The sequence below is a fragment of the Tursiops truncatus genome, chromosome 17 (assembly GCF_011762595.2).
Source record: "Tursiops truncatus isolate mTurTru1 chromosome 17, mTurTru1.mat.Y, whole genome shotgun sequence".
NCBI classification, from domain to species: domain Eukaryota; kingdom Metazoa; phylum Chordata; class Mammalia; order Artiodactyla; family Delphinidae; genus Tursiops; species Tursiops truncatus.
Genome location: NC_047050.1, coordinates 14885073 through 14911117, shown reverse-complemented (window position 1 = coordinate 14911117; position 26045 = coordinate 14885073). Strand labels below are relative to the sequence as shown.

General features: G+C 40.9%; 1 protein-coding gene across 11 annotated transcripts in view; it reads left to right on the top strand.

Moving 5' to 3' along the window:
• Positions 1 to 26045, top strand: part of NCOA2 (nuclear receptor coactivator 2) — a 271124-nt gene that overhangs the window by 153276 nt on the left and 91803 nt on the right. For all 11 annotated transcript variants that reach the window (XM_019925203.3, XM_019925202.3, XM_019925196.3 and 8 more), the window contains 2 exons: positions 23185 to 23289; positions 25641 to 25813. In XM_019925203.3, the coding sequence (XP_019780762.1) occupies positions 23204 to 23289; positions 25641 to 25813 (259 nt within the window). In that variant the 5' untranslated portion in view covers positions 23185 to 23203. The remainder of the gene's footprint in view (positions 1 to 23184; positions 23290 to 25640; positions 25814 to 26045) is intronic.

Below are 26045 nucleotides of genomic sequence, written 5' to 3'. Positions count from 1 at the left end.
TGTCCATTGGGTGCCTAGATCAGGTGTCAGGGGAGCGTTGCTATGGAGTCTTCAGTGTCAGGAGCTGGGTGAAAGCTTCCTCGTAACAGCCCATTGAGGGTCCTTAGGAAGGGCTGTGGGCATGGATGGTCGGGTTCAGAACGGATTGCAGTGGAGTCTGGTACTACGTGGCATTTACCAAGAAGATCTGTGGGACTTCTTGTGTTTTTGTGTTTTTCACCTTTAAAAGCAGAAGACCAGTTTAAGTTCCCTGACTTTTCCACTTGGTGGTTTGTCGAGTTTAGTCTTTCATTTAGATAATAAGCCAGGATACATGTTTAGCAGAGCTAACCATTGTGGAGTTATGTACAGCTACCTCTGCCAGGGTTGAAATAGAGTTTCTATAATGGCCCATTCCAGAGGCCTCTTCTGTCCTCCCTGGTTTGATCTCCTGTCACCTCCAGATTATTTCAAGTGCCAGGTAACCTCAAGACAGTTGGAATTAGATTCTGGAGCATAATTTTCTAATGTAGTTGCTTGGAAATGTTATCAGGACACCTAGGATTAAGAAGGGGGAAAGACAAGGTAACAGATGTAAGTGGGAAGTTCTTTCTTGTACAAAGGGTTACTGTGAGCCGAATGTTCCAAAGGCAGAGAAATCAATCCAGTTATCGCCAGACACTAAAAACAGTTGTTTCACTGGTGTAGAGGGTCTGGGCTGCGGGTATGGAGGTAAGCGGGGACGCCATTGAGCTTCTGGGGTCCTGGTACAGTCCTAAACGTCTAAGCCACCTGAGTTCAGTATAATTTTGTGCTTCAGGTGAGTGATGCAGTGTATTCACTGTTGGTCACAGTCAGAACCTGGAGGTTGTGGGACCAGTCTGAGGGCTGGAAATGATGCACAAATAAGCATGTGACAGTGACATAAGGACTTGAAAGGAAATTCAGGGAAAGGGAAAGCTTATCCTTCCTTGATGACGCTGAGAGGAGAGAACGAAAAATCAGGTGCTTTCATATCATAGCATTGTAAGGTCATGGCTTTTGGTTCCTCTGTTCATATTGGGAGGTTAACTGCATGTGGGGATGTCGATCTTACCTGGCAATTCTGGTGTCAACTGTCTGTCCCTCCCTTGATGTTACAGCTTGAAGGTCTCCAGGGATGGACATTCCACAGACTTCAAGGATGATATGTTCATTTTTTTCTAACGTTTTAACTAGACCGTTTCCTTGTACTATCATCAACAACTCTCCTGTTATGTATTTTGAGGTCCTTATTTAATGGTTTTTATTAGAAAGTTAAGGATTGTAGAAAGAGCAATCAGAGCTTGGTTTGAAACCTAGTGGTATAACGTGTAAGCTTTGAGACTTTGGACAAGTCAGTTAACTTATTTGAATCTGTTTTTTCCTCTGTAAAACAGGGGACAGTATCTGCTTTGTAGAGCTCTAAGAATTAAATAAAATAATGTAGTGTCCAACACTTAATAATTACCAAATGCCTAAGATACTTCTTCTCTGTGAAATATCCCTTCAACACACGTAGTGTGTTTTCGTACCTGTGTATGTTTCATCTCCCCAAGTAGTTTATCCATGTACACACACATGTAAACACACACACACACACACACACACACACACACACACACACACACACACACACACACACACACACACACACACACACACACACACACACACACACACACACACACCCCCATACCCATACATACATATCCCTGCTTATTTAAACAAGTTCTTGGTTAGTGTCTGTTCATTGACTAAATTCCCCAGGCACCTATTATCTCTTATCTTCCGGAGCAACATGGAATTTCATGTGTCTATTCAAATTGCAGATTTCTAATTTTTCTTTTGTTTTTGCATTTCTAAGAGTACATCTCTTATTTTTTAGCATCCTGTCGCTTGCTTGATTCATATTAAGCTGGCAATCAGCTAAAATCCCCTGTGGCTATTATCACCTAAGTGGCCGTCATCTTAGCTTCCCCTGTTTAGAACTTCATACAGTTTTTTTGTTTGTTTCAACCTCATTGTAAGAATCTACCTTTGTCTTCATGAGTAGTCATGCTGGTTATGAAGACCACGTAGTAACATGCTAAAACTTTTTTAATTTTTAAAAGATACAAAACTGTATGTTAAGATTATAACTTTAAAAATTATAGAGAAAAATCCTGGAAGGCAGGAAATATCTCCTTGAGAAGATGAGACCTACACAGGTAAGAAGAGCCGTATCTCCGCCAGGGGAGGGGAAGAGGCAGGGCTCAGGCTCTGGAGTCTCACTTCTACCACCTGCTGGTGGTGTTTGACCTTGGACATGTTATTTGATGTTTCTGTACTTCAGGGAATCATAATAATAATGACTTCATAGGGTTTTTGTGAAGATCAAATAAAATACAGATATAGCATAGTAAATGATGTTTCCTATTTTGATGGAATAGCTTCAAACTTTATGGTAGTTTGCAAAGCAATTTATTCCATGAACATGAATTAAGTACTGTGTGGCAGGCATTCTGGTAAGGGCCTAATATAAAAAGATGAAACCTACTTAGTTTCTACCCCTCACAGAGCTTAAAATTTGCTAAGGAAAAAGACATAATTAAGATATATGTGGTTAATGGTAGTTATATAGGCTATTAAAAGATAGAGGAAGGGAATTTAATCTTGGGGAGAAGGTCATCTGAGCTAGGTTTTGAAAGATGAGTGGGAATTAGCCAAAAGGGGGAAAATCTATTTTTTGTTCCATGTGTAGCAAGCACAAGAAAAGAGGTGAGAACTAGTGTGTGGTAGGTAAGGAACCCCGTGCAGTTTATACATCACCAGGGCAAGCAGAATCAGCAGGAGATGGCCCTGGAGAAATAGGCAAGGGCTAGATCATAAGGCATCATCTGTAACATTTGAGGCAGCAGAGACTTCATCTAAGAGGGAGTGGAGTCTACTAAAGATTTTGAGCCAGGAAATTAATTATCTGGAGGTAAGGAAGCTTACGTTAGATTTTCCAAGTAAGGTGAAGGCCCGAGCTAGAAGCAGTAATGGTTATCTTAAAGACAAGGAGGGGAGGCTTGAGAATACTTAAGAGGCAGAGTCACATTGATGATTTTATGGCGAGAATATAGGAGTTTAAGGATGATGTTCAGTGGATGGCGCTCTTTCAGGTGGGGCAGTTAGGGGATGAGAAGGAGGAATGGATGCGCTCAACTCTGTGCATTGAAACCTAGCTGGATTTTTGAGGTAGAAGCTTTGAGAGGTGAAGGCTGGAAAGAAAGATTTGGGAAACCTTGGGAATAGGTGATACCACCAAGGAGAGCATGAAGCCTCAGTTCTTAAGCCTTTTTGAACATTTGCATTACTTGGAGAGCTTTTAAGCAAAATACCGATGGTGTCCTGGTCATGTGTGTGTGTGTACACAAACGTGTTTTTTTATAATTGTGGTAAAATATACCTAACATAAAATTTACCATTTTAAATGTACAGTTAAGTGGCATTAAGTACCCCTTCACATTGTTGCGCATCTGTCACTGCTGTGCATCTCCAGAACTTTTTCATCATCCTAAACAGAAACTCTCAACCTATTAAACAATAAGTACTCACCCCTCTTCCCACAAGGCCCTGGTAACCACAATTCTACTTTCTGTTTCTATGAAATTGGCTATTCTGGGTTCCTCACATGAGTAGAATCATAATATATGGCCTTTTGTGTCTGACTTCTTTCACTTAGCCTCACGTTTTCAAGGTTTATCCGTGTTGTAGCATGTATCAGTATTTCATTCCTGTTTAAGGCTGAATAATATTCTGTTGTATGTATATACACATTTGGTTCGTTCATGTATTGATGGACATATGGGTTGTCTCCACCTTTTAGCTATTGTGAATAATGCTGCTGTGAATACGGGTGTCCGTATATCTGCTGAAGTCCCTGCTTTCAGTTCTTTTCAGTATATACCTAGACGTGGACATGCTGAATCATGTGGTTATGTGGTGTTTTTTAAAAGCTCCCCAGGTGGTCTTCAGATATGCACCAGGGTTGAGAACCTATGATATACAGCAAGGCTGCTTAATCTGGAAGGTCCATAAGTGGTCTCACTGTGGGTTAGTGACATCTTAGGAGAATTGTATGCCTTATTTTGTTATCTATGTAGCTTTACTTTTTGGCTTTGGTCAGATTCTCAAAGCCATTCATAACTCCAAAGTGGTGCTAAGAATCACTGCAGAGTCTAATTTAATATAGACAGAGATTTGAATAGACATTTCTCCAGAGAAGATACGCAGCGGCCAAAAAAGCACTTGAAAAGATGCTCAACATAGTTACTAGGGAAATGCAGATCAAGCCAACGAGACACCATTTCATGCCCAGTAGGATGGCTGTAATTTTTTAAAAAAATTAAATAAGTGTTGATGAAGATATGGAGAAATCGGAACCCTCGGACATTGCTGGTGGGAAAATAAAATGGTATATTCACTTTGGAAAGCAGTCTGGCAGTTCATCAAAAAATTAAATGTAAAGGTACTATAGACTCACCAATTCCATTTCTAGATTTATATCCAAAAAAACTAAAGCATATCTGTACACTTGTACACAGATGTCCATAGCAGCATTATTCATTCCTAAGAGCCAAAAAGTAGAAACAACCCAGATGTCCATCCGCTGATGAGTAGATAAATAAAATGTGGTATATCCTATATACATTGCAATATTTGGCTATAGAAAGGAATGAAGTACTCATACATGCTACAATATTGCGGAACCTTGAAAACATTATGCTAATTGAAATAAGTGAGAAACAAAAGGCCACATGTTATATGTTTCCATTTATATGACATGTCCAGATTAGGCACATACATAAAGTCAGAGGGTGTTAGTAGTTCAGGGTGGGAGAGAGGAGGGAATGAGGAAGCATTGCATAATGAGCATGGGGTTTCCTGTTGGGGTGATGAAATGTTGTGGAATTAGATATGGTGATGGTTGCACAATCCTGTGATTAGATTAAAACCGCTGAAATGGATGTGTTAAAAGAGTGAATTGTATGGCTTCTGACTTATACCTCACTAAAGCTGTTAAAAATAATTTTTAAAAAAGGAAGAGAACCGAGGAGAGGGCTGGGCTGAAGAGGAGGCCTGGAGAACTCCAAAGAGGAAGGTCCCATGAAAGAGATGGAAGAAGAATTATGCAGTTTAAGGGGAGGCCCTATGCAGGGTGGTGTCATGGAAGGCTCAGAACAGAGATATACCGGGAGGAATCCCTGGGGGGACGTGATCACAGTGACAGACACAGGGGAAAGGCTAAGTCACATAGCACGGGATGCCAGAATTTATGTAGGCTTGGTATGCAAATGTCATGGAAGACGGGGGAGGCAGAGTCAGTGGAACGAGGGGGGAGGAAATGTAATTGTTTGGGATCATGAAGTGAGTGGAAGGGAATAGGCATAAACCACAGGCCTATATTCCCTTATCTGAATCTCAGAATTCAACAAACTCTGGAACTGGAAAGGTTTTTATAACTCATTTAGCGGTAAAACCTGACCTGAATGGATATGGAATGGCTTATAATCTTCATTCGTCCCACCTAGTGTGAATATTCATACATTTCACTGCAGAAATAATATTGAATTTGATTACAGAATGCAGTCACAGGGCCCTGTGGGGTCATCATGAAATATGGCGTATGCCACGTTTTCTCTTTCTAAAATTAAAATATGTCTATCTCTCTGGATTCTAAATTCTGTGGCTCCCTAGTGTTTGAGGTAAGGGAGCACAGGCCTGTAGTCTTTGGGCAGGTCCGGATGTGAAGGAAAGATGTGAGACTGGATGGGTGCTGGAGAAAGATTCACACTCAAGGGATGGAAATGACTTGAGTGTGCTTATAGGTTAAAGTAGAAAGAAAAAGGGTGAACGGTTGCTAAAGAGAAGCTTTGTAGCAAAGTCTCAGAGAAGATGGGGAGGGAAATAGGAAATGGGGTTGGAGCAGTTAGTGTTTACAGGAGGAGGGATCACACATCCTCTGAGAAGCCAGGAGTGATGTTGAAGAGGGCAGTGGATTTCTGTGTAAGTGGAAAGAAGGGAAGTCGCATAAAATCAGGTTGATCAGCCATTTGCCCAAGTGGTAAAAGCTGGAAATAATTGTTGGGGTAAATAGGAGCTGACTGGAGAACAAATAAAAGGATGGGCGGGCAGGCCTGTGAGTCTAAGGCAAGTTGAGAAACCTTGAAACGTCTGAGGGGCCGTTCCGCCCTTAGCTGTGGGATTTTCTCTGTCGGGGCTCGGGTTCCTACTTATAGGAGTGGAGGCATCTTGGGATTAAGTTTTGCGGAGGGAACTCTGTGAGAAGAGATGCGTGAGACCCACCTGGCGGTGGTGAATCCAGCGAGGTAGGGAGGGACATGCGATGAGTAGAAGGGCAAGGGACTAGAGTGCTTGATGCATGAAGACCGGTTACCAAGGAGGAAGACAGTAAGAAAGCTAGCGTGCTAGGAAGCTGTGGGCCAGAAGTGGCTTTCGGGGGCCCCCAGTTCTGGGTGACAGCAAGGTTCGGGAGTGATCGTAGGGGCAGTGGCCGAAGTGCAGTGGAGGTGACCTCTGTTGGAGGTGAGACAGGAGGGCCTGTGAGGATTTCACAGAGATTGTGAGATCACTCCGGGTGGCGACCAGATGTGGCCTAGAGACGAAGAACTAATCAAATACCAACATCTTCAGTAAAGGTGGAAGATTAAGTGGCACACTGGTACATCTCAAGCCGGATCATGGATAGAGGGTGCTTTAAGACATGGGTTTCCAAGGAGCGGAGATTTTGATTCAAGGCCACCCTTGTAATTGAGCAGCGGCCTAGTGGCAGCTCTGAGGAAGGCAGAGGGGATGCCGCGCCCTCCTGTTCCTGGGACGAGCGTGATGAGAGGACAGGCAGTGTCTATGGGAATGGACTGTGGGGAGGGCCTGTCAGGAGGTACCAGAAAGCCTCCCTATACTGTTACTGGGTTAAGGATGTGGGCAAATTTCTTACTACAGAGTAAGACTTGAGAGGCCCAGGAAGGACCGGTAGGATGGAGTAGAACTGCTATCGGTTGTATTTGGGAAGAAACACAAGACAGAAAAAGAAAACTATTTAGATGGTGACCAAATGTGGGAGAAGTTTCATCTCTGCCCCAATTCAAATACTGAACACATTAAAATAGGAAGATTGTGAGGGATTTTCCTTTCCTTTTTTTTAATTGTGTTTTTGTAGGTGTTCACATTGTTTTAATAATACAAAGATACTGAGTAAATAATGTCATTGCGCTGGTTCGGACCTTCTATTCTAGTCTGCTAATGTTAAGATTTTCAGAAAAGTACTCGTATTATCAAACATGATAGGTATGCTTTGTGTCACCTGCCTATCTGATAAACAGGTTATTATTTTTTTTTTGAGTCATTGATTAAAAAAATCAGCTAGACTGGAGAACCTCTCTTTGTTTGTAATAACCAGTTAACTAACACCCGGAATGTTATTCCACCGGCCTAGACTAACTCACCATTGTCTCCCAGCCCAGTAGTTCTAAGTGCTGCTCTTCCCTTCCAGTGGGCGCTGGACAGGCTTCAGCTGATCACCTGGGGTCGTTCTGCAGGGGGGTTCTAATTTCGTTGGTCTGGGGTGGAGCCTGGAAAGCCATGTTTTTAAAAAGTTTCTCAGGTGATTCACTATGAGCCACATCTGCTTTCACCTCTACACTAGCAGTAACTCAGACGCCTCACCAACCTAAACATGCTGTGTCTATGCCAGATCCCTGACTCCACATTCTTTTATTAAAGTAAACATGAAATGCTTATAAAACATTTGAAAAATACTGTTATTAGTAATCAGTTTAAATTAGAAAATAATGTCGTGCCATAGTCTTCAGATTTGCAAAGCATTTTTAAAAATCATAATATTCATTATTATTGTGAATTCTGGTACGATGGGACCTCACATACCCTGCTGAGGTGATTAGAAATTAGTACAGCCTTTTTGGAAAATAATTTGACAGTAAATATAATAGCTTTAAATATGGTCACACCGTTTGATCTGGTAATTACATTTCTGAGACTATTGTATTGACTATTGATTATTAATTAATCAGATATGTGGATCCGTACTTATATAAAAGATATTCATCACAGTGTTATTTATGGTGGTAAAAAATGGAAGCAAACTAAATGATTATAGAAAATGTTTAAATATATTATGGTAGTTTCATATGACAGAATATCATAGAGCCATTAAAAATTATGTTTATAAAGACATATTTAATACCATGGAAAAATCTTAGAAGTAATAAGGGCATCTATAAAATTGTACATGCAGTTTGTGGCACACACACACAGTACATTTTTAAAAAATTTTTATTTTATATTGGAGTATAGTTGATTAACAATGTTGTGTTTCAGGTGTACAGCAAAGTGATTTAGTTATACATATACATGTATCTATTCTTTTTCAAATTCTTCTCCTATATAGGTTATTACAGAATATTGAGCAGAGTTCCCTGTGCTATACAGTAGTTCCTTGTTGGTTATCCTTTTTAAATAGAGCAGTGTGTACATGTCAGTCCAAAACTCCCAATGCTGAGCAGAAATTTTTTTAATTTAATGGTTATTCTCTGTGTGGTAGGAATACATGCAATATATTCTTTAGCATTTTATATTCTAAATTTTCTACTACGAGCATGCATTACTTTTATTAAGAAAAAATAATAAAACTTTAAAAACAAAGTTCTTATCTCTTTAGCAGAAAGAAGGAGGACAGTTCACGTGGGGTGAATCATTAGAGAAGTCATTCTTGCTCGTAATAGTCGCCAGTTTGTTTCCTAAATATTTGTAAACCATCCATTTACCTGTTCCACAACTCTGCAGGTCATCAGTATCAGGCCTGATAGCTCATGGGGCTTGTTGTTGTCGTTTTCTGGTTTTTTGTTTTTAATAAAAGCTGCTTTATTGAGATACAATTCATGTAACGTAAAATTCACCCTTTGAAGGTGTCCGGTTCAGTGGTTTTTAGTTTATTCACCAGTTGTGCAGCCATCACCACTATCTAGTTTCAGAACATTTTCATCAACCCGAAAAGAAACCCTGTGCTCGTTAGCAGTCACTCCCCCTCTGCCTTTCCCCTTAGCCCCTGGCAACCACTAATCTGCTTTCTGTTTCTGTGGATTTGCTTATTCTGGATGTTTCCTATAAATGCACTTGTACCATATGTGGCCGTTTGCAGTATCCTTTAGCAAGCCTTCAGCCCCTCCTCCCTACGCTTCCAAACCTGTGGTGGGTACCGCTGCCCTAACTGTGGTCTGACCACCTCTGGCTGAGACCTTTCCACTGTGCCTGTGGTTTAGTAAGTCAACAGGGACTGCTACTTATTCTAGCATTTAGGGTTTTCTATATTCTGACGCTCCAAAGTAGATGCTTAGTAAATACGTGGTGAAAACGTGAATTCAGTGAATAAAATGTACTCTGCCTTACCTCTCCCTTTCCTTTTTTGTCAGAGCAGATTATTAATACTATGAGTTAGTCAGATTTCAGGTCACCGATGGGACAAGAAACTTTCTCCCTGCAGCTGATGGCAGTGGTTGGCGAAGCTCAGCAGGCCTCAGCGTCCGGGCTTGTTAGACCCCGCCCGCCGCCAGGGTGCGTCCTTCAGGCCGGCTGGGTGGAGCCGGAGGGTGCGTTTCCCACAGCTCCCGGGTGGCACTGGGGGAGGTAGGGTGCAGCCAGCACCATAACCAGGGCCTGACAGCATCCTGGGGGGAGAAGAGATTGGGTGAGGATGGAAAGACCCAGAGCCCCCCTAGCTGTCGAGTCACATGGCCGTGTGGTCACCCAGCGTCTCTGGCCCGACCGTGCTCTCTATTAAGCGCACCGCTTTGGCACCCTAGGGTCCTGGGACACCCTCATCAGCACCCCAGCTTCCCTTTGAAATGTAGTACCCCTTCTTCAAAACCCAACTCGGCCCATTCGTCAGACCTTCGCCGAGGCTCCCCACGACAAGAAGTGATTTCTCTTCGCGAGCACTTTGTGTTTTTCATGTGTGCCGGATCCCGCGTTAGTTTACCACATACTTGTTTCTTCTTCCTCAGTCTTTGATTTCTTGAGATTAAGTTCTGTTTCTTACTCCGTGATCGTATCACAGTGTCCAGAGAGCCCAGTAGTTTGCTCTCGGCAGCTACTCAGTTATCAGCGCAGTTGAACATCAGAAGGAAAGAAATGCAAATAGATTTTTAAATTAAAATCCTATAATTTAGGTTATATTTTTAATACCAAGAAGAGATCTTTATTAATTAGAAACTTAACCTTATATAAAATTTAATTGTCCAGGGCCCAAATATGTTTTTGCCCTGAGTAATAGTCATTACTCTGGGTTTCGCAACATTGCCTTAAAACACCAAACTAAAGAAGTCATATGCCTGTGTTATGAACATACATATATAATGTGTTGTGATTTCTCTGAGAGCTTAGTTTTTTCTACATCATTTATCCTAACTGGAGCCAGGGTTTGAGTTTCAGCTTAATGAGTTCTCTTTTTTCCCCCATACCAAGCAAAAGGAATATAATAGTTACCTGTATCTGAGGTGTCAAGCAATTACCTTAATTTCTTTAAAGTTTTCATTTCATGCTTATTAACTTGCCAGTTATGGTTAAATAAGGTGCAGCAGCCTTACAGATCTTTATCCATAGCTGTAGGTTTTACAAAAACAATGATTCTTCACTGTCTCAGTGCAAACACATTTTTAGGACTAATAGAAAAAAAAAAGGTACAGAAGGACACATTCTCCAATAGGAGGAAGTTGTTTTAATCTTTTCAATGCCTGTTTGAGACCACCCTGATCTAGTCCATTAAATTATTATTTTTAACGCCCTTTAAGCTCATTTGGGTTTAAATTTGTATTAACTACCCAAAGGGTGATTAGAAGAAGCTCAGTTCTTGAGTCCAGTTATAACTTTAGTTCCCCAAAATGCAATAACTCTGCATCTGGAGCGGGAAGGAGAAAGCCCTCCATTGACAGCTCTCCAGGACAGCTCTGCTCTTAACAAAATCTGGCAAATCGAGAGGGCTCCCTAATTCTCCACGCCCCGATCCTGAGGTCAGAGAATTGGGCTCCATTGTACAATCGCAATACTAACAATATGATTGCACTTCTACTGAGAGCTGTTTATGTGTTCCAAGTTTGAAACTTAAGCTGAAGTACAAATCTCTCCTAAACTCAAGTATGGTTAGTTTCGATAATTACTAAAATCCAGTGTTTGAGAGTGAAGAAAATGGTTAAAGTAAGTGTTTCGGCTTATAAGTTCAGGTGCCAAGGTAATTTTAAAATTCTTTTCAAATAATGAATTCTTGTAAATAACTTTCTAAATTCTAGTAATTCTCAGTAAATCATTCTGTAGGTATGTGTTATTTGCAAATAAAAATGCCTAATTTGGCTTATTTTTATAAGAACAAATTGGATTGGGGAAGGGGGACCTGTTGATCCAGAGCTGCCTTTTTTCTATTTTTGATGGCAACCATTGCCTCATAGCAAATACTGTTTGGAGTTATTGTAATGATCTGACGAAAAGAAAGTTTGCCAGAATTTGTGTGGTGAAAAAATGAATCGGAGGTCCTCCCACCAAACCAGGGTTTTCCTCCTTGCTCACTTTCCACTTCTGTGGAAGAGAACAGGGAAAGAGCGTAAAAAAGTATTCCAGAAAAAGACTTCTTATATGCGAGACATAATTTAAACTGCCCCAAGGAGCTGTATAACTGTGATCCTTTTTTCTTCTCTAACCACAGACATTTCATTTGGGTCCTAAACGTTGTCCCTGGGACATGCTTAAAAGTTTTGCCCCTGCTTTGTGTTCTGTTTGACTGGAGACAAAGAATGCTTGGAGAACGCTAGGAAAGCTTGGAGTGAAATGAGTGTGAATGAGAAAAGGAAAGAGAGTGTCTTCCGTGGCATCTCTGGCGCCCAGAACCTGGCGTGGGGGACAGCAGTGTGGGCCTGCCTGGCCCATCAGGAGAATGCCCTGGACCCTCACTGGGAAGGAGGCAACTGAGGATGCAGAAGAAAGAAGCGTTATCTTAATCGCATGTCCTATGGGCCAGGGAACAAGTAGAAGGGAACCTCTAATTCTTCCTGGTGGAATCCATGAGGCCTGCATAAAGAAGATGGCTTTTCAGCTGAACTTGAAAGAGAAGATTTTCCTGAGGAAGCGCGATTTGAGTAACCTTTGCTGGAAGGTTCTTGTGATTTGGACATTGTTCTTGCTTTAGAAGAGTCGCATCTGTGGGAGAGAAAACATGAGAAAGTTACAAAAGTTAAGACTAGGATACAGTAATGAGTCCAGAATGACCAAGAGCCTCCATCTTTCTTATTTAGAAGAACTTGGGGTAGATTTGGAGAAAATATAATTTGGTTGTAATAGAGTTTCAGTAGTTATAGAATACTGTTACAGAATATCCTTTGATTGGTAAAAGGAAATAATTTATACTTTAAATTTCATTGCAAAAAGTTACCTGTAAAAGGGGGTCCAATTTCTTATTTCATTCACTTTAGGCATTTTTCGTGCCACTTACCATAGAGTAGCTTTACCTCATTTTATGCAATTTGCTTCCTGAAAATAAGCATGTTAACAATTTGTATGTTTTAATTTGCATCCTGGAGAGCCTGGTTATTTAAAAGAACCTCTGGTTTGCTTGTTGTTTTTGTTTTCTTCCAGTGGCACGGCCGGGTCTCCTTCCCTCCCTCCCTGCCTCCCTCTCCCTTTCCTCCTTTCTGCCTTTTGGTAAACTCATTAAAATCTGATGTGTTAATGAAAGGAAACTTGGAAAATGCAAACATTAAATTATACCCACAGTGCTTGTTGAAACAGTTTAACTGCTAATACATTGGTGAATTCTAATTTTTTTTTATAAATTAATTTTTCTCTTTAACTGTAATTCACCATCAACTTAGATTGTTTCATAAGCATTCACATGGTATTAAATTCAACCTATAATATCTTACATTTATTAAATAAGCCCTTACTAGATGCCAATCATTGTTCTATGCGCTTTACATTTCATGCTCTCAACAAACTTATAAAAGTATGTATTAGTATTTCTACAGTTTTAGAAATGAGGAAACTTAGGTCCAATAGGGTTAATTAGCATAATTAGCACAACTAATATGTGGTATTCCGGGCATTCCAAACCTGAGTTGACACCAGAGGATGTGCTCTTAGCCATTGCATTGTACGACTTTTCCTGAATTTTGTTTTAATGGTTGCATAATAAAGAGATTCTATTATGGATCTTAGAGTTCTGTTAGAAAGGTGTCACTCTATCAAGAGAGAACTTTCCTGACCACGCAGGTAAAACGGCACTCCTCACCCCCATCTATTGACACGTTGTACTATCCTAGCCCTGCATATATATTTTTTTATATAGCTCTGATCACTACCTGATATGGTAAATTTTATTTGTTTCACTGTTTCTCTTATGGACAAAAGACGTGGTCTGTTTCGTTCATTGCCGTATCCCCCAATTCCTAGAACCATGCATGGCATGTAATACATATTCAGTTAAACTTATTGAAGGATTTCACGATCTATGCTTTCAGGTTAGCTTTGCATAAATTCTCATTTTCATAATCAACTTTCATTGGGGCTGAAAGGCTGGAACTGACCACATGATCTGCATTTCCCTCTGTAAATCACAAGAATGCTAGGCTCCAAGTGCCCCAGGCTGGTGGGCAATGCAGAACACCCCACACTTCTGCACAGCAGGGACGTTGCATGCCTACCAAGAGCCGGCTTCTTGTCCAGACTGGTTTATGCTAGTTGTGCTTGTTACTGTAATCACATAATTTTATTAAATATTATGTAACTGATTGTGAGTGTGAAAAGGTACATAAGTTTCTATAAAAGCTAAGATGAATGGTTTGAAAAACTCAGTCAGATGGACCAAAATTGCTTCCAAATAGGTATACGCAACACATCTGTAAAAGACTGGGAAAAAATAATGAAAATCTATACCTCATAAGCACTTATAAGAACTCTAAGTGTCTGTGAGTTCTAGCTCTATTTTATTTTATTATTATTTTTATTTATTTATTTATTATTTTTGGCTGTGTTGGGTCTTCGTTGCTGCGCGCGGGCTTTCTCTAGTTGCAGCAGACGGGGGCTACTCTGCATTGTGGTGGCTCCTCTTTGTTGTGGAGCATGGGCTCTAGGCACACAGGCTTCAGTAGTTGTGGCTCGCGGGCTCTAGGCATGCGGGCTTCAGTAGTTGTGGCTCGCGGGCTTAGTTGGTTCGCGGCATGTGGGATCTTCCCAGACCAGGGCTCGAACCTGTGTCCCCTGCATTGGCAGGCGGATTCTTAACCACTGCGCCACCAGGGAAGCCCCTAGCTCTATTTTAAATAAACAAAACTTGGAAATAGTAGACAGTGCCTTAATGATAGGTTTGATTTATGTGAGAAAGACAATATGAAACCCCAATGGAGACTGATACTCAAATATGTGATGTTTAAAGTTAAAACGAAATGATTTAACTAGTAGGTATCATTTTCTGTAATTGCTCTTGATCACTGCCTTTTAAAATTAACCAGTTACTACTTCTGATTCTGTAGGAAAAAGAAGGCTTTTACTATTTTGAATGAAACTCAGCATTCTTGGTGTGCCAGAGAAAATTCCTAGCTGGTTTTATTACTTCAGTAACTTCATAATAAATTCAGTAATAATGGTAATGTTTCATTTTTCTTCAGGGAATAATTGCTTATGAGCTGAGGCAGGATTTCCTTTCTGCAATAGAACATGAGCTTCAGCAGGACAGGGGCTTTGTCTGTTTTGTTCCTGGCTCTATCCATGCCTACAACAGTGCCTGGTGCATTAATTATTTATTGAATGGATAGATGAATGATGCTAGGCATTTTTTATAGCATTTTGAATTTTACAATGAAACTACTATATTTTTGGCAAAAAGTACTTTTAAATTACATATTCAGTGTTTATCAAATTAAGTTAAAACATGCTGCTTTCTATAACTTACATAAGTTTACGTTTCTCACTTCAGTGAAAGTAATTAAAGAATAGGAGCCTCAGTGCTCACGTTGCAGTGGTTAAGAATTGAGGAGGTGTTTGGATTCACTTATGAGCTCTAAAACTTCCTAACGATGTGGCCTCGGTCAGGTTACTGTAGCTCTTCTGTACCTCAGCTTCCTCATCTGTAAATTGGTGATAATCATAGATGGTTATGGGAACTAAAGGTCTACCTATGTGTAAAGTACCTAGAGAATACCTGCCAAGATGGTAAGCACTCAGTAAATGATAGCCGTTATGATTACACTCGAGCGTGACTCCTGACCTGTCAGTTATTATCTGAGCAATTTGAGCAAATTACTTATGGAAACAGGTCAGAGAGGTTAGATAATCTGTAAAGGGTGAGGGTTTGCGTGCGTGTGTGTGTGTGTGTGTGTGTGAGAGAGAGAGAGAGGGTGTGTATGTGTACACGCACATATATAAAAAACATTAAAATGTAGGTTTTTAAACAAGAAAAGTGCTTAACGCTTAATAAGTAATAAGTGTTAGCAAAAAAACAGCAAACAACATATTATACTGTGGGAGAAGATTCTCATTTATTTACTTAAAAACTTTTTACAACTGGAATAATCAAAAATACTTTTTACGTAGGTATAGACTGTCTTGCCCTGGACATTTCTGTAAGTTTTTCTCATAAATTGGGAAGGTTTTTTTGAAATCTCAAGTTTAAAATGGGTTTCAGAATTAAGACAGAGAATTGAGTTTTAATCTGGAGAAGTTTATGAAACTCTAACACAAGCACTACATTGTGGTTCTTAGTTGGATGACTTCTTTCCAGAATGCCAAGCCTTTGGTGAAAAATGGTTTTCCAGATATTTAATAGGGACTAAGTACACCCTGCTTGAAGGGGCGAGAAGTGCTTACATTATGCAAGGAATGCAGTTCTTCCCCTGGTGTTTCCTCATCTGAGGCCTTGTTAAAACCTAGTCTTGCTATTCCTGGCTGGATTAGCACCGGCTGACGTCGTTGGGTGTAGAAGCAGCCCAGTGACTGGCTATATTAAGGAACTTAGCCTGTGAGAATTCAGAAAGTGGAAACCATCTTATGCCACTGATGTCAGACTAGACGTTTCCTCCCCCACCCCCCGCCCGTTGGTAATGATAGTTTAGAACAGCTCTCTGCTACTGACATATCCTGCACCGAATTTTGCTAAGATAAGACTTTCAGAGAGGATTTTTCCTTCTTTACGAGAGATGGAGATTATGGAAATGTTACAGCAAAATATTTGTGTAACCAGCGAAAATGAATTTAGCCATTTATTTGATTATTGCAGCATGTGTTAAAGAGTGGCTGCCGCCCATTTGCAGCCTAATGTGTTTATTACAGTCTTCCCAATGGCATCTTGAAGTGTCTTTTAGCTAAAAAATTCATGAGGATTATTGGCTTTCAGTCAGAAAATGGAATATATCTTCTAGTTACTGTCTAATATACCACTTTAAGGCTATTATACAAAAGTAAATCTGAGAGTGGGGCATATTGAAAAGGAAGGAATTTTTAGCTTAAACATTTGTCTCTACGCAGTTATTATGTTCCCGTGGAGTGAGAAACAGCATAAGAGAAGGTAGGTGTTGAAGCCATTTTACTTGGAGAAGAAGAGATGCAGTTGTAGTCTGTGGTATTTTCTGAAATCCTGTATCCAACTGGAAACTGTTAGTGTTTTATTTTGGAAAAATCATCTCCTAATAATAGTATGTGTTTGACTTACTGAAGTTAATTTAAAAAACCACGTGTACAGTAAGTTGCTCAAAAGTAGTGAAGTTTAACTGAGAATTTGTTTCCGATAAGATGCCCTTTATTCTGGATTTGTATGAAGGGAAATCTCCTAAAACTTTGCAACTTAACTCTTGTCACTCTATGAATTAATGTGCAGTTTTATGAAAATACACACTGTAATGTGTGGGGTAAACTAAAATTTTATCGTATGAAAAGCAAGGAACAAAATAATATCATGTAAACATGAAGTTAAAAGTGTTCCTATGATCCAGTAAAAAGTAACACTTCGGGGAAAATAATATATCGTTTTACTAACAAAAATTTACTTTTGAAATATTGAATAGCCTCTTCTATCACTGTATTAATGCATTACTTGTCTTGCCAGTGGGAAGGAAGAGGTTTTTTTTCTGTGTGCTCTCATCCCTGCATTCAGTAAATCTTCAAAGTTCTGCTTACGTTGTGTTTGTATGTGTGATGCTCTTTGTTTGCTTGTTTGGATGAATCAACGATACGTCCTTGCATACAATCTGTATACTTACTGCATGGAAGATTTTTTTAACTCTTGCCAAGAGTTGGGGTCTTCCAAAATATTGTTTGCTTTGGGTAGTTTTGTTTAGTTGACACTGTTTAGAAAGTGGTTTTTCCCCTCCCTTGTCTTCACTGCTGTATCCTCTAACTGACGTCCAAGGATTGGCCCACTCCCTATTTTCTACCTTTCTCGGGCATCTACATCCTAAAAGCCCGTTGTGTATATTTTAAAAGTAGATACTGTGTTTTTTTAGGCTTATCAGAGTCTGACCCAGAAATTTTGCTTCTGTAACATAAAGGGATCCTCCTGGAACACAGTATATTCTGAGGGAGAAATTGTTTACAGTTTAGAATGAACAGATGTTTTTACTTGTGATAAAGAAATAATGCATGCATCTAACTTTTGAGGTGGACTTCTGAGCGATGGAGAACCCTAAAAGATTATCCTTTCATAATCAATTTAATAGAATAGAAATGGAAAAGTGCTTAAGTGAAGATGTATGTACACTTTTAATATTACTTGAGTATTTCTTAGTCTTGCAAAGTTTGTGAAGAATCAGACCACAGAGTACACAACAGTGTCATCTGTCTCTTGTAAAGAGAGTTCTGGAAGAGCCTGGAAGGCCTTAGAAAGTATAGAGGCATTTCTGGTCTCATATCAAGAGCTGGATGATTTATCAGGCAGCTCCTCCTCACATAGGTGTTGATAAGAAAAGTTGTTCCAACAGCTTTGTATGTCATTTCATTATAAATTTCATCTCAAAGTGAGGTGAGGAATTTCAGAGCAGGCCTAACTTTTTAAAAATATTTCTTGAAACTGGCAATAGAAATCTGATGTTTGATCACTTATTATGTTTGGAGTTCAGCAACAGCATTATCCTTATTTCTTCTTTAACTGAATTTGTTCAGCATATAAAAAATCTGACAGCCTTACAGGCCTTGTTTGGAAGATGGCCAATACTGATAAACGATAAAATGTACATTATCATTTACATAAATTCTGGATGATTAACTAATTTTAATGGCATGAGGCTGTATTGTGAGCAACAGCTTTGTTACCTTGTAGGCTACATCGGTGAATTTCATGCAAGAAGAGTGCATTTTTTAGCTGTATTCAGGGTTAACATTTTGTTTTGCTTTCTGTCATTATGCTAAGGCTTTAACTGGCATTATTCACACATGTACCCGCCCAGAATATTGCTAATTTAAGAAAATCAAACATCAGTTCTTGTGGCTGTAAATCTTTCCTCTAACTGTCTAGTTCGTACAAGTTGATATCAGAGGATGTGAGGGAGGATGTGCTGTCACAGTGAAAGCAGAGCTATTGTTTGGTTCTAGATAACAAGAATGGACAAATTGGAACTTCTTTTCCAGTCTTGTCCTTTCACACACACTCCGCGCTCCACCCAGCATCTGATAGAAACTGGCTTGTTCTCTATGACTGTCATTTCCCATCACATATGACCCAGGAGTTTACTTGTGTCATTTTCAGTTTTTGTGATTTACATTGAACTCTTCAGAATTCAGAGTGAAATGCTCCAGAACGTTAATTTCATGTGAATGTTGAAAACATGCAGACCTTTTAAGAAACTATTAGTTTAGCCCTGCTCACAAAATAAAATGTCTAAACCTTCAATGCTGCCCTTCTGTACTCTCCATCTCCTTCCTTTTCACTGCAAATTAATATGTAACTTTGATCTACAAAAATCCATTAAAACTCATCTATCTATACAGTTTTTTTTTAATTAATTTTTATTGGAGTATAGTTGATTTACAATGTTGTGTTAGTTTCAGGTATACAGCAGAGTGAATCAGTTATACATATACCTATATTCACTCTTTTTTAGATTCTTTTCCCATATAGGTCATTACAGAGGATTGAGTAGAGTTCCTTGTGCTCTACAGCAGGTCCTTATTAGTTATCTATTTTATATATAGTAGTGTGTATATGTCCATCCCAATCTCCTAGTCTATCCCTCCCCCCAGTTTATTTTATTTTCAATGATTTTTCTATGTGTACATGCACCCTGGAAGCCATAGATCTATCTGTCACTGGTTTTTATGTGTTACTTGGGTGGGAAAAAAATTGACTCCCCTAGCGCACGCGCACGCACGCTCGGGCGTGAAATACTAACACTTGCTGCCAGCCGAGCCCCCACAGGGCGTTAAGAACATCAGTTAGAGCAGTCTAGGTTAGAGCCCCTCCGTTCTTCTCTTTGAGAACCTCACTGATGAGGTTCCTGTCATTTGTTTGGTTCATCCACTGAGGAGCAGGGCTTAAATCCACACGTCTGCTGTAACATCACATCTACTTCTGGCCCCGTGGCAGGCAGGAGGGAGGCGCCAGGAGCCGTCCACTGCCTGTCACCACCTTCCCCAGCCTCCTCCTCTCCCTGCTCCAGCACTAAATTCACTTTTTCCTTTTTTTCTCCGTCTGAGAGTCTGTCCTTTTATTCCCTGGGAGATGAGCAGTGATTCAGACAGGGCATCCCCAGCCTGATGGCTGCGGCTGGCAGAGGGCATCCGCCTGTCCCCAACTTGGCCAGTGACTGCAGACCCCCCCCACCCCCAGTCCTTTTTCTTCCCTTTGGTGGTTTAAAGTTTGGTTGGCAGTGTGTCCTGGCATCCATAGCCTAGGCAAGTTGCTCAGAAAAGAGGACGTATGGGGCAGGCACAGACGAACAAGCAGGAATTTTTGAAAAGCTGAAATTTTTAGGTTTTGAGGAAGTGTGTTTAAGGTACCATCACATAAAAATAAAAGGGGAAAGTTGGCGTTTAAATAACTTAGTTCAAGCAGAAAATAATGATTTTTTAAAAATATTTATTTATTTTATTTTTGGCCACGTTGGGTCTTCGTTGCTGCGCGGGCTTTCTCTAGTTGTGGCGAGCGGAGGCTACTCTTCGTTGCGGTGTGCGGGCTTCTCATTGCGGTGGCCTCTCTTGTTGCGGAGCACAGGCTCTAGGCGCACGGGCTTCAGTAGTTGTGGCACGCGGGCTCTACAGCGCAGGCTCAGTAGTTGTGGCACACGGGCTTAGTTGCTCTGCGGCATGTGGGATCTTCCCGGACCAGGGCTCAAACCCGAGTCCCCTGCATTGGCAGGGGGATTCTTAACCACTGCGCCACCAGGGAAGCCCAATAATGAGTTTTAAAGCTACAAATGGAGTGGTTTGTGAACCAGACTTGGGTAGATACAAGTAAAACATAAAGAGTCTGCTCAAATGGTTTTAGTGTGCTTGGACCAGAACCCGGGCGCTCCTGCCTTCACGCCTCACTTCCATCCAGTCCCTTGTTGAAATGCATCAGCGCTGTCCCTTCATGCAGAGTTACAATTATTAGATATATGTTTTGGGAAAAATAAAAGTAGGTGATGCTGATGCTAATGTTAAACCCCAAACTGAGTATATACGACTTCAAGGAAAACAGTCACTTATTTTACTTGTCTGTTGAGAAGCTTTCTGAGCTTTCTGATAGTATTCAATACTATACTTTTTAATACTTTTGTTGGGGGGGGTGGCCATTTTTATCTACAGACTTATCACATATACCTACTATATAGGGTATTTTGTTACATTTCAGGGGCTATATTTTGATGATAAAAATTTACTTAAATTTTTTTGATTTATAGAAAGCTGCTTCCAGGGTGAAAATCCCCTAGGTTGTTTGTTGAGAGCTCACTCGCGTTCCTTCTTGGATCTCACCTGTTTTTCCTTGTTGGAGTTTTTCCTACATAAATTTCTCTCTCTCACCTTGTTTTCTTCCAGAGAGAGACATCCCTTCTCACGGTCCTTACACGCTGAGCCTGACGCACAGTGGCGGGCAGGCAGTCTTTGAATGAACAAATGATATTTAGGTGGGGGGGGAAGGAGCCGAGCATGGGGGCCAGGCAGTCCGGATCTTGCTTCTCCCATCTGACCTGTGATTCCATGATTAGAGGAAGAATGGCTGTTTTGATGAGGCGATCCCTTGCCATAACTCAGTGGTTAAGAGTGTGTAAGCCTGTGTGTCAATCCCACTTCTGCCCTTTGCTGATCCACTCAACAGCCTTGTGCTATAGATGCTAATGATTATCCCCATTTTACAGAAGAGGTAATCGAGGCACGAGAGCTAACTTCTTCTTAAGGTCCCACAGCGAACCAACTGGTGGAGCTTGGATGTGTCCTGGCTTCTTTGCTCTCTTGCTTCTCATAGTCTGTCTTTGCTGATTAAATTATATCTGTAAATCGCTTGGTGCAGCGTAAATGCTAAATGCACAGTAACGAGATACAGTTTATACCTATCAGCCCAAACTTGTGAGTACAGCACAGGACCTTGGGACGAGTTACATTGCTCCCAGCAGCAGGAAGCTCTGGCACTACCTTTCAGAGTTGTCCCCTCCTGATGTGACCTCTTGAATAGAATGTAATTGGCGCCACCTCCCTCAACTGATACAGTGTCTCTTCATTCTCCTTACACGGGATTCCTCAAAAAAAAGTTTAACTCCTCTTCCCCGCCTGGATCAGAGTTGAGGCCAGAAAAAATGAGTGTAGTGAACCTGAGCGCCCAGATCCCAGCCTGGGGAGCGGCCGGGCAGTTGGATGGCTATGTGGCTGTGCTGCCACCATTGGAACTGGGCGGTGCTCTCTTAGCCCACCTTCCTCTTTGTCCTTGCTCTCGATGAACCTGTTACTCTATGGCATCTTCTATAAGTTCTTGACCTTCTACTGATAAGGCACGTCCCTCTGATTTTTCCAGTCTGGAAAGGGTGAAAAGCCACTGCAGGAAAAGAAGGAGGGCGAAGGTAGTTTTTGAAGCCTGGGGGACAGAAGACGGGGAAATGGCATAGAATTAGAACTCTAGGAGAGACTTGTAAATGCTGACTTAAACCTTTGGGGCTGTTGCTTTTCTTTTGCTGAGCAGTTATTAAGCACCTTAAGTAACACCGTCTTCCACTTCCTCAAAATCTTTTCTAGTCCCCTTGCTTAGTTCTTTTGGAACTTAAACCTCTGTCACTCTTGTTATTTGCATATTTAAATGTTATTTTGATGGCGCTCATCGTGACCAATGTGAACACACTGATTCTCTTATTATATGTCCTTTTATTTTCTTAGGGAAAGGAGCTCAGAGAGCAGGGGCCAGTAATTGGCCTCTTCCATTAGGGTCAGTAATGTTTCTGATCTTTTGAGTGCATCTTAAGACCTTGGGAGATTGCAGCTAGAATCAGCTGAGGGAGGGAGGGAGGGTCAGGGGTGGCAGGATGTGAGAGAAAGCCACTGCTCAGGGAGGGAGCTGCCAGGAGAGAGGGCCCTGAGGAGGGAGCAGTGAGCAGCTGATGCAGGAGGAGACCCCAGGGAGATGCCAGGGAGGCAGGAAGATCCTCTGTTTGAGGGACATTGCTCGCCAGGACAGGGGTGTCAGAGCGCCCTGGTCGGATTTGGAAACATTCAGCTTTGTGGCGAGGCACTGCCTCTTCCCGGGGCTGTTCTTCATGGGTGAGTGATTGCAGCACAGACTTGACATTGGCCAACCCCAAACAGAGTCTGGGAGGAGCCCGTTATGGCACCTGTAGTTCCCACACAGTGCAAGAGCACTCCTGAAACTGGAGGCTGGCAGCAGAGACGCAAGACTAGCAGATTGCGTATAGTTCAGGGTGCTGCTGAAATACAACTCCTGTTCAAAGAGTGGGCCCATTGAGGTAGGCTTGTTTGTTTTTTAATTGTTTACCTTTACATTTGCTTAACTTAAGCACAGTTACAAAAAAAAACTATACATGCCTTTTCATTGGGAATTATACATGCACATAAGTCAAAACAGTGTGTTAATTGCTGCTGTCAAATTTCTGATTAAAGCCATAGCTTTTTTTTATTGTTGGTAAATTGATCATCAGCTCTCTTCACTTGTTTTCTCCTTGTTTTCTGTTTCAGTTGCTGATATGTGTTCAAGATGAGTGGGATGGGAGAAAATACCTCTGACCCATCCAGGGCAGAGACAAGAAAGCGTAAGGAATGTCCTGACCAACTTGGACCCAGGTTAGATTCTCACTGAGAACACAACCAGTATTGCCCATGAAAGCCGCATGCATGAGCCTTTGATATTTTATCACACTGATTTCACACCTGATTCAGATGCTCTTTGGTTTTTCTCCCTAACTGTCAAGCCTTTGGACAGTTATGTATTATTTAGTTATGTATTATTTACATTTTAGATATGCTAATCGGTTACAGATTTTATTATTCTTTACAAGAAGAGGAAAGCTACATACTTCTGGGTCCCCTGTGTACTTTGACTCTTAAAACCAGTTTATTCTATATAATCTTGAACTTTTCACATTTTTACTCCTGTTTACTTTTAGAATGTCATAATGACAAGATAACCCATAGTAAAAAAGTTTGCTGTTACATTTATACTGGCTTTTACTCTTTCTTTCTTTCTTTTTTTTTCTTTTTTTTTGCGGTACACGGGCCTCTCACTGTTGTGGCCTCTCCCGTTGCGGAGCACAGGCTCCGGACGCACAGGCTCAGCGGCCATGGCTCACGGGCCCAGCCGCTGCGTGGCATGTGGGATCTTCCCGGACCGGGGCACGAACCCGTGTCCCCTGCATCGGCAGGCGGACTCTCAACCACTGCGCCACCAGGGAAGCCCTCTCTTTCTTTTTTTTTATATTTAAGAGCAAGAAATGAAATGTTGAATCCCCTTGCTTTTGAATTGGTGATAAAGACTGTGGGTCTTCAGTGAATAAAACAAATAATTTTAAAACAAGTTGCATATCATATATTATGGGTGGAAGTATGAGTTGTTATAACCTCCATGCAGGGTAATTTGCAGTATCTGTTAAAATTATAAATGCATATCTTCTTTTGAACTATCAGTTCCATTCCTAGGAATTTTCCGTACTGCAAAAAAAAAAAAAAAAAAAAAAAGGCCACCGTCTACACCGCAGCCCCCATCTCCTGTGTGTGGCCTGTAGGTTCTCTGGGCCTTCCTGGCCAGCCTCAGCCTTCTGTCTGTCAAACTGCCTTCAGGGCCCGGCAGTCCTGGCTGAGGAGGCCAGCTGGTTCATGGAGGCTGTTCTCTCACCAGTGCTCTGCTGGTTCTTGGGGTGAGCACAGCGCCTCCCTCCCCCGGGCCTTGGAGCACAGCCCCTCCTTCCCACCCATGTGTCATTTCGTTGGCATCTTTGGGGGGGCAGGGGTGATGGAGGGAGGTGAAGGGGGTAGAGAGGTTCAGAATGGGAACTTAGCTCTTCTGCGCATGGCAGCCATTGTCTCCCTTTCCCTGGAATTAATAGGGTGGAAGCCAGGAGTGAAGATGAGGCTTAGCAAAACCAATTCTGGTCGCTGCTCTACCAGTCACTCACTAGGTGATCTTGGACAACTCGTGCAACCACTATAAAGTGGAGAGATTGTGTTCTATCTTAGGTTTATTAGTACATGAGAATAAAGCTAATATTTAGAGGCAAACATATGAATGTCTACTACACATTACAAGATTTTATAAATTGGCATTACATACAAATAATTATATATTAAGAATACAGAGAGCTGCTGCATTAAACAACTTGCTTTTCTTATTTATTGTATTGTTTGAATGTCATCCAGTGGACTCTACCGTACTTGAGAAAAAAATTGTATGCTGTAATTACCAAAGGGAACTTTTGAGTTTGCTATTTCCTCAAATTCAGATGAGGAGATCTTGCCAATTTTTATTTTTTCCCTCCCTTCCATTAACGTTCTCATACTCAAGTCGAACTTGGACCATTTGTTTACGTTTTGCATGTCATTCAGCTTGGACAGTTAACAAAGACCCTGGGCCAGTTTCGCTTTTGTTTCTAGCTGTACTGTGGTTTTTAACGTTATCTTAAAAGGCCGTTGGGTTTGATTATGAACATCCTAAAGAAGTCTATGAAATCATAAAAATTTATTTTCATCATTTTGCTGTGCTTTATCAAAAATCATTGAAGTTTATTTATTCCTATTTTAACTAGATTAACTTCCCTTCTTTTATTAATCTTAAATAAATTTTTATAAGCGTGAGCTCCCTTATGTTTCTAAAACTCTTCTTTACTTATTGAACAATGAATTTGATACCTCTTTGTTACCAAGCGTTGCGTTAAGCACAGTGGTGAGCAAATCATCCTGTCCTTGTCCTTGTGAAGCTTACAAGTCCAGTGGGAGACATGAAACACATTGAACAAATGATCACACAGGTAAATATGTAATCACCAACTGGGGTAAGTTTGATTTCAAAAAAAAAAACATGCAACATTTAGGGCAGATTCGAGGGTTTTTTTCCACCAAAGTATTCCATGTTTCTATAAGTAACTTTTGTTTGCTCTCTTTATTTTAGAACTTGGTTAACATGCTTATCTTTTTCGTAATAGCCCCAAGAGGAGCACTGAGAAACGTAATCGTGAACAGGAAAATAAATATATTGAAGAACTTGCAGAGCTGATTTTTGCTAATTTTAACGATATAGACAACTTTAACTTCAAACCTGACAAATGTGCAATCTTAAAAGAAACTGTGAAGCAAATTCGTCAGATCAAAGAACAAGGTAAGAGGAGTGAATGAATATTTTGGAGAGTTTAGTTGGTTTCTCTTTTTCCATGTGTGAGAAGTCCCTTCAGAGTCCCTTTAATCCATTTCTTAGGTTTAAATTATTGATGAGAAGGTGATGTCACAGGGCAAGATGAATGCAGGTATCACTTGCAGTGGTTTATAAATAGGCTTTATATAAAATTCAACAATTCCCTGAAGACGGAGGGGGCCGAGGTGAGGCAGGGTGA